Source organism: Electrophorus electricus, chromosome 14 (assembly GCF_041902795.1).
Source record: "Electrophorus electricus isolate QZ-2024a chromosome 14, ASM4190279v1, whole genome shotgun sequence".
NCBI lineage: Eukaryota > Metazoa > Chordata > Actinopteri > Gymnotiformes > Gymnotidae > Electrophorus > Electrophorus electricus.
Genome location: NC_137510.1, coordinates 17,532,661 through 17,546,323, shown reverse-complemented (window position 1 = coordinate 17,546,323; position 13,663 = coordinate 17,532,661). Strand labels below are relative to the sequence as shown.

At 36.4% G+C, this 13,663-nt stretch overlaps 1 protein-coding gene across 3 annotated transcripts in view; it reads left to right on the top strand.

Annotated features, from left to right (window-relative positions):
- Positions 1 to 13,663, top strand: part of grik2 (glutamate receptor, ionotropic, kainate 2) — a 120,899-nt gene that overhangs the window by 86,393 nt on the left and 20,843 nt on the right. For all 3 annotated transcript variants that reach the window (XM_081696218.1, XM_027015447.3, XM_027015464.3), the window contains one exon: positions 12,922 to 13,147. In XM_081696218.1, the coding sequence (XP_081552344.1) occupies positions 12,922 to 13,147 (226 nt within the window). The remainder of the gene's footprint in view (positions 1 to 12,921; positions 13,148 to 13,663) is intronic.

Genomic DNA, 13,663 nt, shown 5'->3' with positions numbered 1-13,663 from the left:
CAGTACAGTTTCTCAGGTTTGTCCAGTGCCTGTATGTAGGTAACTCCCTTTATTCACCCATGCATACATATATTTAGGCAGCCTTTTATATGAGAGAACTCTGGTTGGAGAGTGTACCCACCAACATTCCTTTCTCATAATCATAAAAGGACAGAGAGAGAGAGAGACATGAAACAAGTACATATTCACTGTGCTAACTGAAACAGCTTTCCTTTCTGCTAGGTACTGATAGGTTCTGCTACTGTTAGTCTCGTCTCTATCCCACTGTCCGTCCACCCTTCTCACAAACTTAAGTGGCTGTTGTAATGTTCATAATCATATAAAACAGAATGTTCTAATCAAGTACTGTAGAAGAAATTTTGTCATGGCATTTCAGCTTTAATATATCATCTTTATTAAACAGGAAAATGCATATTACAAACTTAAATTTCCACATCAACATAATTTTTACATCAACAACTCTAGGAAAAATGATAATGGCTGTAGCCATATCATAGCACTTACTTCCAGTTCATGTTAGTGAAGTGAGGATCTCCTGATGCAGGTGCTGATTTATTGACTAATTGAGTGTCTGTGTGAGTGACTGACAGCTGGATGGACTGGCTGATAAATTACCAAACTGAGAGCATTGACTGAGCATAATGCACAGATGTAGCCACATAATGCCAGTCCCCCCTCATACTCATCAGGAATACAGACAGAATTGAAATCCCAGGAAATGTTAAAATTTGCTTTACTTAACAAATATATGTGATTAATGGCATCTAATTATGTCAGCATATTATAAAACCTGTGAAATTGGAACACACATGTACACATATGCACACACACACACACAAACACACACACCACACCACCATTTCCCATCTTATTCTTGCATCTGCTCTGCAGAAGCCCTTATGGACTGGCCTTTCAGTAACACTGATGATAACACTTATTTAATTCAAATAACACATTCAATAGCACTTATTTAATTGAACAGTCTCTGGCATTATGATTAGACCTGACTGGGACTACTGTGGGAGGAAAAGCCCTGTGCCAGGATGGAGAGGGAGGTCATAGCTGTGGTCATCCTTGATTATTACAGTCATTCTGCATCTTATATGCTGCCGCTGGTTCTAGTCTATTGAATGGGACAAGGGCACCTTCTCGGCTCCTTATTCAGGAAACAAAAATATGCCAATATATAGACAAATATCTGGTGTCAGTAGTGCCCCCCCTGCCCCCCAAAATTGGTTGAATATGTCAAACATCAATTATGCACTTTGAAGCATGCTGCTCTACGAAATAAAGAAGTATAGTCAGTAGAGTCTGACTTATCCTAAGACTCTGAAAAGTTAGAACATCAGGCCACTGTTTCAGTTAAAGCTCTGCTTACTTAGTAGTGTTAATTACTTAGTAGTCACATGCAAGCGTGAGTTAATAGAGGTATATATTAGTTCACACAAAGGATTTTGACTATGTAAACGCCAACAAATTGGTTTTATTCATGACAAAGGTCAGCTATTGTGCTTGCTACAGTTTAACCTACTCTGTGACCACTCGAACAATTTCTCAGATATAGCCCTTCTTTTTGCATGTTTTAAATGTGCTTCCTCTCCTCTGTTCAGAGGCATTTTGACATCTGTCACATATAGTACTCCATGTTCCACACTTCAAAAGCCATTGTGATGAAAAGAAAGGCCGGTCAGCAGGCAGTGTTACTGCATTTACCCCGCATGTCTTCCCTCTCCCTGTCTCAGAGCATCTGCCTAACCTTCACCATCAGCATACAGGCAGCAGCAGAGGCGTTTCGCTGAGCACAGCAGCACTCACCCACCTCTTCTCCCGCAGCCCGCCAGCTGTACCTCTCCTTGCGCTCCTCCACTGGGGTTTCATCCCTCACCTAGCCCTTCTCCTACGTCTCTGCATCTGTCATTGCTCTCATTGCCTTTCTAATTTATTGTGAAGGGTTTTTTTTCTTATGCAAAAGCATAAGAAATCTGTGACTTGCTATCGCTCTCTCTCTCTTTCATACAGACACACACACACACACACACACACACACACACACACACACACACACAGCCTCTCTTTCACGTACTCATGTGCATGTGCCTGCGTATTTCACACATTCACATATTTCCTTGCAGTTTTCCCCTTATCAGGCTTTACTGAGTGTTATTTCGTGGTGGCCCGTGAGGTTCAACCCTGCAGGACTGGAGTACTCAGCAGTGAATTTATAAGTCATCATGGAGAAAGGAGCTGAATCTCTGCCGCTGATGCAATCTAGCCAGCAGGCAGATGGAGCAGCCACAACCACTGGGGAAGTGCAGGGTCTGAGAATAGAGCATCCACTGTGACTCAACCTCTGTATAATTAATATAGCCAATGAAAAGCTCCAAAAACTATTTCAGCACCTTTTAAAGTGCTGAGTTTGGGAGGTAGAATTATGCATATGACTGATATATCCATACTGTAACACTATCCATATGAATGCTCAATATGGCAGGAGAAAACTACACCCAGTGCTCTCCAGCTTCTGTAAGATATATATATATATATATATATATATATATATATATATATATATATATATATATATATATATATATATATATAACAGTCTGTCCAGATGGCCTTATTTGAGAAGTGCAGACTAACCCATGTCTGGTCTACCAGTGCTATGCTTGGGGGAAGAAAGACAAGTAGTTTACAAGAGCTTGCATGTTCTAACAATAAATGTCACACCCTGTCAAACCTGAGCTCAAGCTTAGTCTTCCAAAAGCATGATCTTAACCATTAAAAAGGGACTTCAAAGTGCTTTCATCTTACAAAGATTTTGTGTCTGGTAGCATGCCAGTGTTTGCTTTTAGTAAACTTATTCCTGACCAGGTAGCTTGACTGAAGAGAAATGTCCACCTTTCCTTCTACACCATACTTCCCATTAACCTGAGAGCTCTGTTAAAGGACAGCAGCTGAACTAAAAAAATTGCTATCTGAAAAACTTCATGTACACGTAAAAATCACAAGCATATCATCTAGATTACATGAGTGCACCCAGCTACTATCTTTCTGGTACAGATGATTTTCCTACTTGTAATTTACTGCTTTTAAATTCACAAATTCATTTTCTTTTATACGTTTGACTCTGATTAATTTAAGTACCCATCTATATAAAAAGTAATGTAAAAATAATGTAGGTATAATACTAAGAATAGACTCACATGAAAAATACCTTCTTTGTTAATAACACATCAGCAAAGGTATGTGTGTGGCTATAATAATAATGTTTATGGGGAGATTGTTTTATTTTATTTTTATTTTATTCCCTCACTCAATCCTTTTGATTATAGTCATTTGAAAGATTTGCAAAACACTCTTACAGCAAAGATGTCTTAACAAGAGTTTCAGTGTCTATGGGAGGAAGACCTGAGGGACATATTGCTTCTCAGTCTGCCTCTGTGTATGCTACCCCCCCACCACTTAACTTTTTGCTGGACCACTTAGCTGACCAACTTCAGATTTTGTTGTTGAAATGCACATGTGCATATATGTGCGAGAAGTCTGGTTGACAAAATTTCAATCTAGCTAAGCATGCAATGACAACTGGCAATCTGCATTCATTTGCTAAGTTTCTTCTTAAACTGAGTACTTGCACAGTCAAGAGGCAGGCTATTTAATGTTGTCATTTCATAGTGGTGTGTGACCTTGCTTAAAATATTACTATAACAAGTTAAATGGAGGTAGAGAGGATGTACTGTGGCATGTTCAGTGGGCAATGTAGAGGTAGGAGATGCATGCTTCTCTGATTACAGACCTCTCATGTTCAATGTCACCTTTCCATGTCCACCTCCTAAACACCAGCTGTCCCCATACTGCACATACACTATAATGCCTCATAGGCAGTCAGATTTCATCTGAATTTGCTACTTTTCCTTTAGTTTCCACCACTGCAAATGCCCCTCAAGTCATGAACAGTGATGAGCTACTTGTTTTATTCAATTCTGTATGCACCAACATTAAATATTAAGTTGCTTCTTTAAAATGCGGAAAATCCAAAGAGAAAACAGCCATGTCTCAACAGTGATACCTGTGGCCAGGAATGCAGGAAGACAGAATAAAAATGGAAAAAAGGCAAGCTTCATGTATCCAAATTATGAGACAATGTCAAGCAAATTATCAGCATTCTGTCAAGGGTGCCAGAGCAAAATACTTTGCTGGCATTATCACAAAAAAAGAACCTCTCACACTCCTAAAGCTCTATTTAGCCCAATGAGTACAATACTGGACATTGCCATTACAGCCCTGAGGCATGTGCTGAAATATGTGAGGATTTTATGAGATTCATCATTGATAGAATTGAGAACATAAGAACATATTTTACTTCCATCCCATTATTCTTCTGAATAAAGTGCATGTTCTGCTTTACTGAATCTATGTGGGTCAATATCAATGACCTATCTGAATGGTATCAAAGTCAAGCTCTTGCTCCCTGGATGTGTCTATCACATGGTTTCTTAGACCCATCAGTTCTTAACAATTTTAGATCCATCTAAAGTTACCATTCTAATCAAACATTTTGGAGAAATTTGTGTTTTCTCATCTTTATTAATTTATAAGCACACAGAATATTTTTTATTATAATCCAGTTTTAGAGCACTCATATGTTCTTATGTGTCTGCCCTCCTTGGAGTATCCAGTGATTTACTACAAGCTGTTGACTCTGAAAAGTGTGCTGTTTTAATCCCTTTTTCAACTGAGCGCAGCCTTTGACACTGTCAATCAAACTATCATGTGAAGTGTGGTGTTGGTATCCAGGCTGAAGTTGCTTGACTCATATTTAGAAAACAGAAACTTTTTTATTCTGCTTCAGGATCTATTACATATAGAATACCTTAGGACTCTGTCTTGGGCCCTAACTTGTTCTCCTGATTGCTACTGCTTGATATAAAATATCATATTATTGTTATGCAGTTGATACACAGTTGTAGCTCCAACTTAATCTGGAAGAAAGTGATTCTATAAGCTCATCTCTATTTAAGACACAAAGTGATGGGTGTAAAAAATATTTCTTATAAAAAATATAACTAAACCAAGATAAAAATAGGGAATATTAGGGAATCTTTAATCTGTATATAGCAAGTGATCTGGAGCCAATATCATCTTATTTACACAGTCATGCAAAAATGTCAGTGTTATTTTCGAAGCCACTCTTAAGATTGAAAACCAAATTTGTGAGAAAAAAACTCAAACACATTCTGTCATTAAAGGATCTCAAAAAGGTCATTCATGCCTTCATTTCCTCTCACCCTGACCAGTGCAGGGATGTGAGTACTTGGGTAATGCTTGCTCTCTTTTTTTTCGTGCATGTTAGGATCCTCACAGCTGCATTCTGGAAAAGCTGCAGGCAGGACAAGCATGACCGAGATATTCCTAAGTATAGTGAATTACAGTCAGGTACAGAGTGGAATTTAGGGTTTTACTGTTCATTTTTAAAGCTCTACACAGCATGCCTCAAGCTATATCTCTGATCTTATCAGCCTCCAATCCACCCTTCGAGTCCTACAATCTACCAATCAGATTATTTTAGCTGTTCCATGTTCTTTGTTGAGGTCTAAAGATGGCCAGACTTTTTGGCGGCTGCTCCAAAACTTTGGAACATTCTCCTGTTTTTCATCAAATCATCCCCCACAATAGATGTTTTTAAGTCAAATTTAAAAACCTATTTAATTTCTCAGGCATTTGAGTCCTTTTAAAGATCATGCTTTCAATTCTCTCTGCTGTCATGGTCCTTAGTGCCATGCTGTCAGTTGCTTTGTGTCTTTTATTGATCCTTAATTTACTATTTTATACTCCCAGCATGTTCATTTCCTAGTTAAATTATTTTTAGCTTATTGTGAAGTTTTAAGTATTTTGTAGTGCTTGTTTTTAGTTCATCTATTTTATTTGTTCATTTTAGTTCATCTATTTTATTTGATTCATATATATCATACATAAATATGCTGTATATTTAAATATGCTGTTGTAGCTATATGCCTGTTCTCAGTTGTTAGGTGAATGTGTTTTCTGTGCTTATCTAGATATCTTTCAGTCAAATTTTAATGTGGCTAGCTAGCATTGGTTAATGAGTAGAATGATGTGTATGTAACTGACGTTAGCTAAAGAAGCTTGGTATTTTTTTCCTTTGATGTGGCTATGTGGACTTGGCTGAGGAAGTGTTGAAATGCACAGTTTGTAAATACAAACTGGCTGTTCTTAGCTTGTTATGTGGCTATCTAGTCACATTTTAATGTAGGTAACATTAAAAGTCATTTTAATGTAGGTAACATCTACTAGCAAGCAATGAGTGAAACCAGAGACATTTCGTGATACACATGTATCTGCTGCATTTGTTTGCAAATAAGCAGACCTTTTTAATTGCACAATGCTACTGATCCCCTTTGCTGAAACTCACATGCTGGATACTAGCTATGTATCTAGCTAGCATGATTAATTTAGTGGTACAAACAAAGTGTTTAACACTGAATTATGGTTGATCATATTTCTCCCATTAATTATGTCACAAATTAAATAAAGATTTATAAGAGTGGATTACACCCAATAATGTTCATTTTCACTAGCATTAACTAATGGGTTTATTTGTGTTTAGGATAACCTTCTAACTTTCTGATTTGTAATCTTGTTTCCTTGTGACATTAGTAGTAATGAGAAAAACTGCAGTTATCACTAATCTGGTGTGTCCTGCTTTGCAAAGTGTGTGTGTGTGTGTGTGTGTGTGTGATGTGTAGTCAGTGAAGGTCTGGAAAACTAGACTTGTTTAGTTATGTTGGTTTTCTCATATACATATTCTAGCAAATTTATTTTATTACCTGATGATACCCTATGAGGCATTATACACAAGGAAATGCGTTTAATGCCTATCTAACCACTCAGGAAACCCCATAGGTAGCAGCAGTGTTGTGGATATTCACACTGCATACACACTAAATACATTTTTCAAAACAATCCTGTGTACATCCATCTGTGCAATTGTCTGCAGGTGGCATACACTTGCATTGAAGTAAATCATTTTAGAAGTAAAAACCCTCTATTATAGAAAAGCTGAAAGCAACTAATTCACACACATATAAACACATCTGTGGCCAAAATTCACAACAAGCCATTCTATTAAACACAAATGATCAATGCATACAAATCAAGACCCAGGTCTACTCTTAGAAATGCAAATTTGTGCAAGGTTACAGACAATTAGCAGTGCTATTTACAGGTTATCTACTAAACATTAGCATGCAGATGCACGCAGGCACATCTTGTTCATTTGAATATAGATTATAAGCCTTTGTTGTATGTCATGTTGCCATGTTTACTTCATGGCAATGCAGACAAAAGAAAGGACATCAAAAATGACAGACAAATTGGCTGTAGTGGAATTAGGGATTTGAGTTGATGATACATCCAAAATCACACCATGATGTCTTTGCATAAAATCAGTGCCTGAAATATGAAATATGACAATGTGAGAGGAGTAAATATGAATGAATGAACGAATAAATAAATAAATTAATTAATTAATTGATGCATCAGAGTTGTAAGCTATTTCAGTGCTGAGGAGTCGGCTCATCCATGCTGCTTTCTTTTCAGCTCTGAGAGCTCTGAACTACTCATACACCTGGTAGGCCACAAGTGAGAGTTAAAATAAAAGGGCTTCACTGGTTATTGTTGATTAAAATTACAACAGAATGTTCCCCTTTAGTGTCCTTATTCATCATTGCCACTTCCATTAGCATCACAATGCAAAAAAATTGGATTTACCAGAGGAAATCCAAAGAGCTTTCAATGCCACCTCCATCCATTTAGTTGCTTTACTAGGCACATGCTCAGGGTGTTAGAGACAAATAATGGCATATTATGGTCACAATGAAGGCTTACGGAATTAATTACAAAGCTACTAATGAAGCCTCAAAGCACAATAATAATATTCTGGACTTCTGGACTTATTAAATGTAGACCATTGTGACAGGGAGTAATGAAAATGCCAAATAAAAGGATGGAATTCATATTTTGTTCAACTTTTTTTCTCAGGCTAAAAGCTGCTTGAAACAATAAAGGGTTCTTTTTGCATCAACTGAAACAATAACTTCCTACAAATAAGCATTCTGATATTTATGCCCATCCTTTGGGTCATTCCTTTGCATGTCCGTACCAATTGTTTACACCAGCATGGACGGGGCAATGGCAAAATGACTGGCATTTGTTCTGGGCATAAAAATGTTTGACTCCAGATAGACAGGCTTCAGATTTGTTCTGCAATGCCACAGTTGAATGGATAGCTGCAGAAAGATTCAGATAAATATTTTGTATCTGTAGAATATACAAACTTTATTCTAAATAAAAAAGCTTAAGTGAAAAGAAAAGAGCAATGTGCATGCTGGTAATGAACTGTTCAATAGCATTATCAAAAAACAGAGTGTAATTTTGCTGGACTAGTATTATTTCATTATGAATTCTGTCACTAACCCCTTTCCATAATTGTATTCCTGGTATGAACCTATACAGAGTTCATTTGGGCTCTCTTTGGGCCTTCAAAATTAGTATGTAGGGTTTTATGAATCATGAATCATTTTAGGTGGGCTTTTTAAATATTCTCTAGGGCTTTTTTTCTTCCCTGCAAAGTCAAACTAGGTAATTAGACTGTACCACAGACTTCAGTTCATGTCTTGCCTTATGCTTGACATACCAAGTCACTATAATGAGGAAGCATACATTGTTTTCTTGGTGTTACGGTTATAATTGTGGTGCACTAATCAAAGCCTCAGATCTGATATGAACGCATGTGCAGATTGAAATAGTGCCAATCTGTGGCCACTTCATAATGATCATAAAGGATTAGACAAATCACTTATAATCAGACCCCACAGTCTGAGCTCAGATGAAATAAATCTGCATCAAAGATTAAAATGTGACAGTGCTAGAGAGAGAAACAGCAATGAAAACCATGAAGCTGATAATCAGAGAAGTGAAGAGTCTTAAGGCAGTTTGTTGCCTCACGCCTTGCAGATTGTAAATCTTTTTGAATAGTGCTCTGTGGATGGGTGAGGGCTTCCACACTCCCTTCTCCTCCTCTACCTTAAGCATATTTGATTTACCATTTAAATGACCAATGCACAGAATTTTGATGTTTAAAATAAGATTGCTGTAAATAAATGACATTAATGTCCTTTGCCAAACTGCATTTTAAAATAATATTATACCAATTTGCTAATATTTTTCTTTATTTTGATATGAACAGACTATGTTCCTAAATCAAATCAAAGAATGAACAAAGTAAGTTGTAGGCTCAAACTTTCTGATTCTAATATACCTTTAGGTGCCAAACTTGGTCAAGAACTGTATTTAACTGTATCTGCAAACTACAGGAAGTATTAAAGTGCCAGAAGATTAAATATACTACATATTGTGGACATCACATATTGTGTGTACAATAATTAACCGTCAAGTTCTAATTAAAAAAAAAAAGATTACATGTGATGGTGTTTAGAAAAGTTGTGGTAAAGTGTTCTTTGATTATTTTCTTTTTGAAAAGGACATGTCATGATTATTGGTAAATTAATTTTAAACTTTCTGTGCTCTTGCTCTTGCTCATCCCACAGATATTTAGAAGGTATTTAGGTATGATAAATGAGTCTTTCTAAAAGGAAATTGGAAAAACTTAAATTGGTTTGTCTGTGGATAAAGTAATGAAAGGATGGCACATACAAAATATATTCTTCTTGTGTAATTGTCTGCTAAATGAACTCTTCGGTTAGGTCATTAAAGGCCATTACACAGCATCATTTAAAAATGACATTTGTAATCTTAGATAATTTGTGATAATGTTTTAACTTCTTTTTTGAGATATTTTGAGATAAAATTATATTATCTTCAGCAGCTACAAATCCTCTTACCATTGGCTAAGTGAACTGTGTAAGATTGGTAATTGGACTTAAATTTCACTCCCCTTTATTACTCTGTCTACCGCTCACTCTGCCTTCCTCTCACTTGCATTCAGGCTGGGTGGTTCCACCTTATCAGCAGTCTCTATTCTGTATGCCCAATCGGCTGATTTGTCAAGGGTGACTCGAAAAGATTCTGATAGGCACTGGGCAAATCACCCAGTTGATCTAAAATATCGACCTGCCACAATAAGTCATTACACAGAATAATGGCATGCGAAGACCTTGAAGATGTGACTTAATTAGGTTTCAGATGCCTTCAAAATGCTTGCACAGGGAGAAAGAGATCAAGGGGGTTCAAATGGTCAATAAAAAGATTATTTTGCAAGCACTGCAACAATACTAATGCATCATAAACTGACATATTACATTTACTAATTTGCCCACAAAATGTCAACAGGATACATTCATGTTTCTTATTGACTTAAGTGTCTACCTGGCTACTTAAGTGTCTACTGGCTATCTGTCTTTGAAACCCGGATAAAGAAATTAAATGTTTGTGTTCAAGACAACTTAATCTTGAAGTTAAAGTAGAAGAGACTTTACTATATACACAAGTTATTTGCAATAACTTGCATAACCCAAAGATCTGCACACATGCACATATACTGTAGCATACGTACTTTAAATAATCAGACATACACTACAGACACTAGGCTATGTATCTGTTTCAAAAATGGCACGCAGATGAATTCCATCTCATTTCAGTTTTGAAGTCAGTGAATACATTAGTCATATCCTCTCTATTTATGAGAGTTCCAGAAAAGAAAAAAAAAACTGATTTGGCTTCACAATTAGTTTCCATTAGTTTAAGGGAATAAATCAGTGCATTAATTTTGCAAGAAAGTGAAGATGTTTTCTATTACCAATTATGTCATTTTTTTCGTTTAAATTAATAATGGAAATTGGTATTATAATGGTTAGATGTGATTAACCAGATTCTGTTTACAAAAAAAAATGCTAAAAAATAGATTGACAGGCCTTGCACTTTGGTGTAAAGTCATAATCTGTGTTCTTGTGTATTTTTTTTTCTTTATCATATAAAATGATTGACATTATAAGAGTGCGTGTGTATAAAAACGAAATAAAACCACCCTTCATTTCAAATACCATTAAAAATAATGTTGTGGAATCTGAATATAGTCATTGTACTGGCTATATAGATGATTTATTAGGGACTCTGTATTTCTCTTTATAGGTTGTTTTTGCTACCAGTGGATGAGATTATGGGAAAATATTATTCTCTAATAAACAGTCTTTTTGCATATATTTCTTGACAGAATTTTCAGAAATCCATGCATATCCTACAAAGCCAAATATAAACCAGCTTCACCCTACATGATGACAGTGGTCAAAGTCCAGTCTGTACCTTGAGTACTTCAAACCTCAAGTATGGCTTGGCTTGACACCCTACTTCAAGTATAATGGAAAATAAACTTCGAGACTGTTCTCTGTCCTGGCTCCCAGATGGTAGAACAAACTTACACTGGCTATGCAGACAGCAGAGTCACTTGCAGTTTTCAAATGTATCTATTTGTGGAATATTTAAATGAACATTGATCCTGAAATTTCATACTGCTGTTGAGTAACTTAAACTCTAGCACTCTAGCACTTATTGTATGGTATTGTTTGTTATTGCACTCATCATTGTCTGATATAGAGCTTATGCTTATTTTGCACTTCTTCTAGGTATCAACATAATACCTAGCATAATGCCTAGCATAATACCATAATACCTCCTAGGTAACCTGCATTTCAGCAGTATTATAGTTCAATGGTAACTTGAACTCTAACCTACTGTACTGGCTAGAATATTCTATGAGTAGGTGACAAAGCACTTTTGTAAGTCACTCTGGATAAGAGCATCTTCTAAAAGCTGAACATTTTAAATGTTAAGTTTTCCCATAGAAATCTTCTGTTCCGCCAAAATGATCTCTGATCTGGAAGAACAAAAGCTATTTACACTTCCATGTAGTAGGTGTGATCTGCTGGATTCACTTTTGAACTATGAGCTATTGAGTTTGCTTAGGGTCTTAGTACAATTGGAAAACAAAATGCATAATTTGAGTCAAAACACATCTTTTCTGTAAGCACTATCCAAGCCCTGAAGGGTTTATTTTGTAACACCTCTTTATTTTGCGGATAGAGCATGACTTCTATGAGAGCAGTTCTAGACAAAGCATTTGTGCAGATCAATAGAGCATCAGAATTGCATTCAGAATGTGTTGTCAGCCTAGACCCGCTTGTTAGACAGTGTTTTTACTTATCTGTTGCTTGCAGAAGCCCTTCAATTTCTACTAAAAAGTATACACATCTTACTTTCAACCAGAGGTTGATGAGTTCTTATAGAAGTGAATTTGACAGTGAATATAATTTCATTAATGGAAATGCAACATTTTATTAGTTATTAGAAAGACAATGATGGATTAGTCTATGAAAGGAAACCAAGTGAAATAAGAATAATGATATGTAATTACTTTAACAGTCCATTCTAAAGTTCAAATATCAAATGCACCTTGATGTGAGAATTAAATGCACCTTGATGTTAAATTCAAAGGACTGCACTGGAGGCAGGAGGCAGAGGGCAAAGTGATAATGAATGCAGCCAAAGTGACATTAGCTGCTTTATTTTCTGAGCTGCTCATTCCACCCCAGACGGAGGGATCCTGTGTCCAAATACAAGCTCAAAGTGCATGCTTGGCTCCAGTGTACATGCCTTGAGACTATGGAGAAGAACAGACACACATGCAGCATGTTAAAAAGCATTCAGTACCATCACTCCTCTTTATGTCATCGTTGAACATGTAAATCTGTTTCACATAATGCATCACTCATGCTGGTGAATGATTGTATTAGCCTATTATAGTAAGTAGTTGGCTAAGATAATTTTTTTTTTATCACATAAACCATTCATTTGTTTATTGGTGTGCTAAAATCTCTTCTCCAGAAAACAAAGATCTCCACATATGACAAGATGTGGGAGTTCATGAGTAGCCGCAGACATTCGGTCATGGTAAAGAGTGTGGAAGAAGGCATTCAGCGTGTGCTCACCTCTGATTACGCTTTCCTCATGGAGTCCACCACGATTGAATACGTCACCCAACGTAACTGCAACCTCACACAGATTGGAGGCCTCATCGACTCTAAGGCCTATGGAGTTGGCACTCCTATGGGTATGTAGCAAAATGCACACAAAAAACTGGAAATAGTAGTAGAAATTACATTGTAGTAGGTATTACATTGCTGCACTGTAGATTACAAATTGCTGAGATGAAACTTTAACCCTGACATTACAATATGCCTAAATTTTGACATGAACACATTTCTTAAACAACAGGACAGATTTTGATTTCACAAAACATTTTGTGGACATTTTGTTATGGCCGTTTGTGGTCATTCAATGAAAAAGAACATTCCATCCCTGCACATCTAGAGCAACAGAGATTGTGTAAAAATGCTTTAAAATGTTTACTGGATCTTTTAAATAAATGCTGAAATATATATTATAATATATATATATTAGAACTGGTTTCCATGTTTGGTCCTATAGCTCAGTGAATGGGCATGGGGAAACAGAGGGGGGTTAACATGCAAAAAATGACAAATATATGAAGTAAATAAGTGAATGAGAATACTGAGGAGGACAGGGATTTGATTATCAGGTTCAGTAGCAGATTGACTTAATCCTG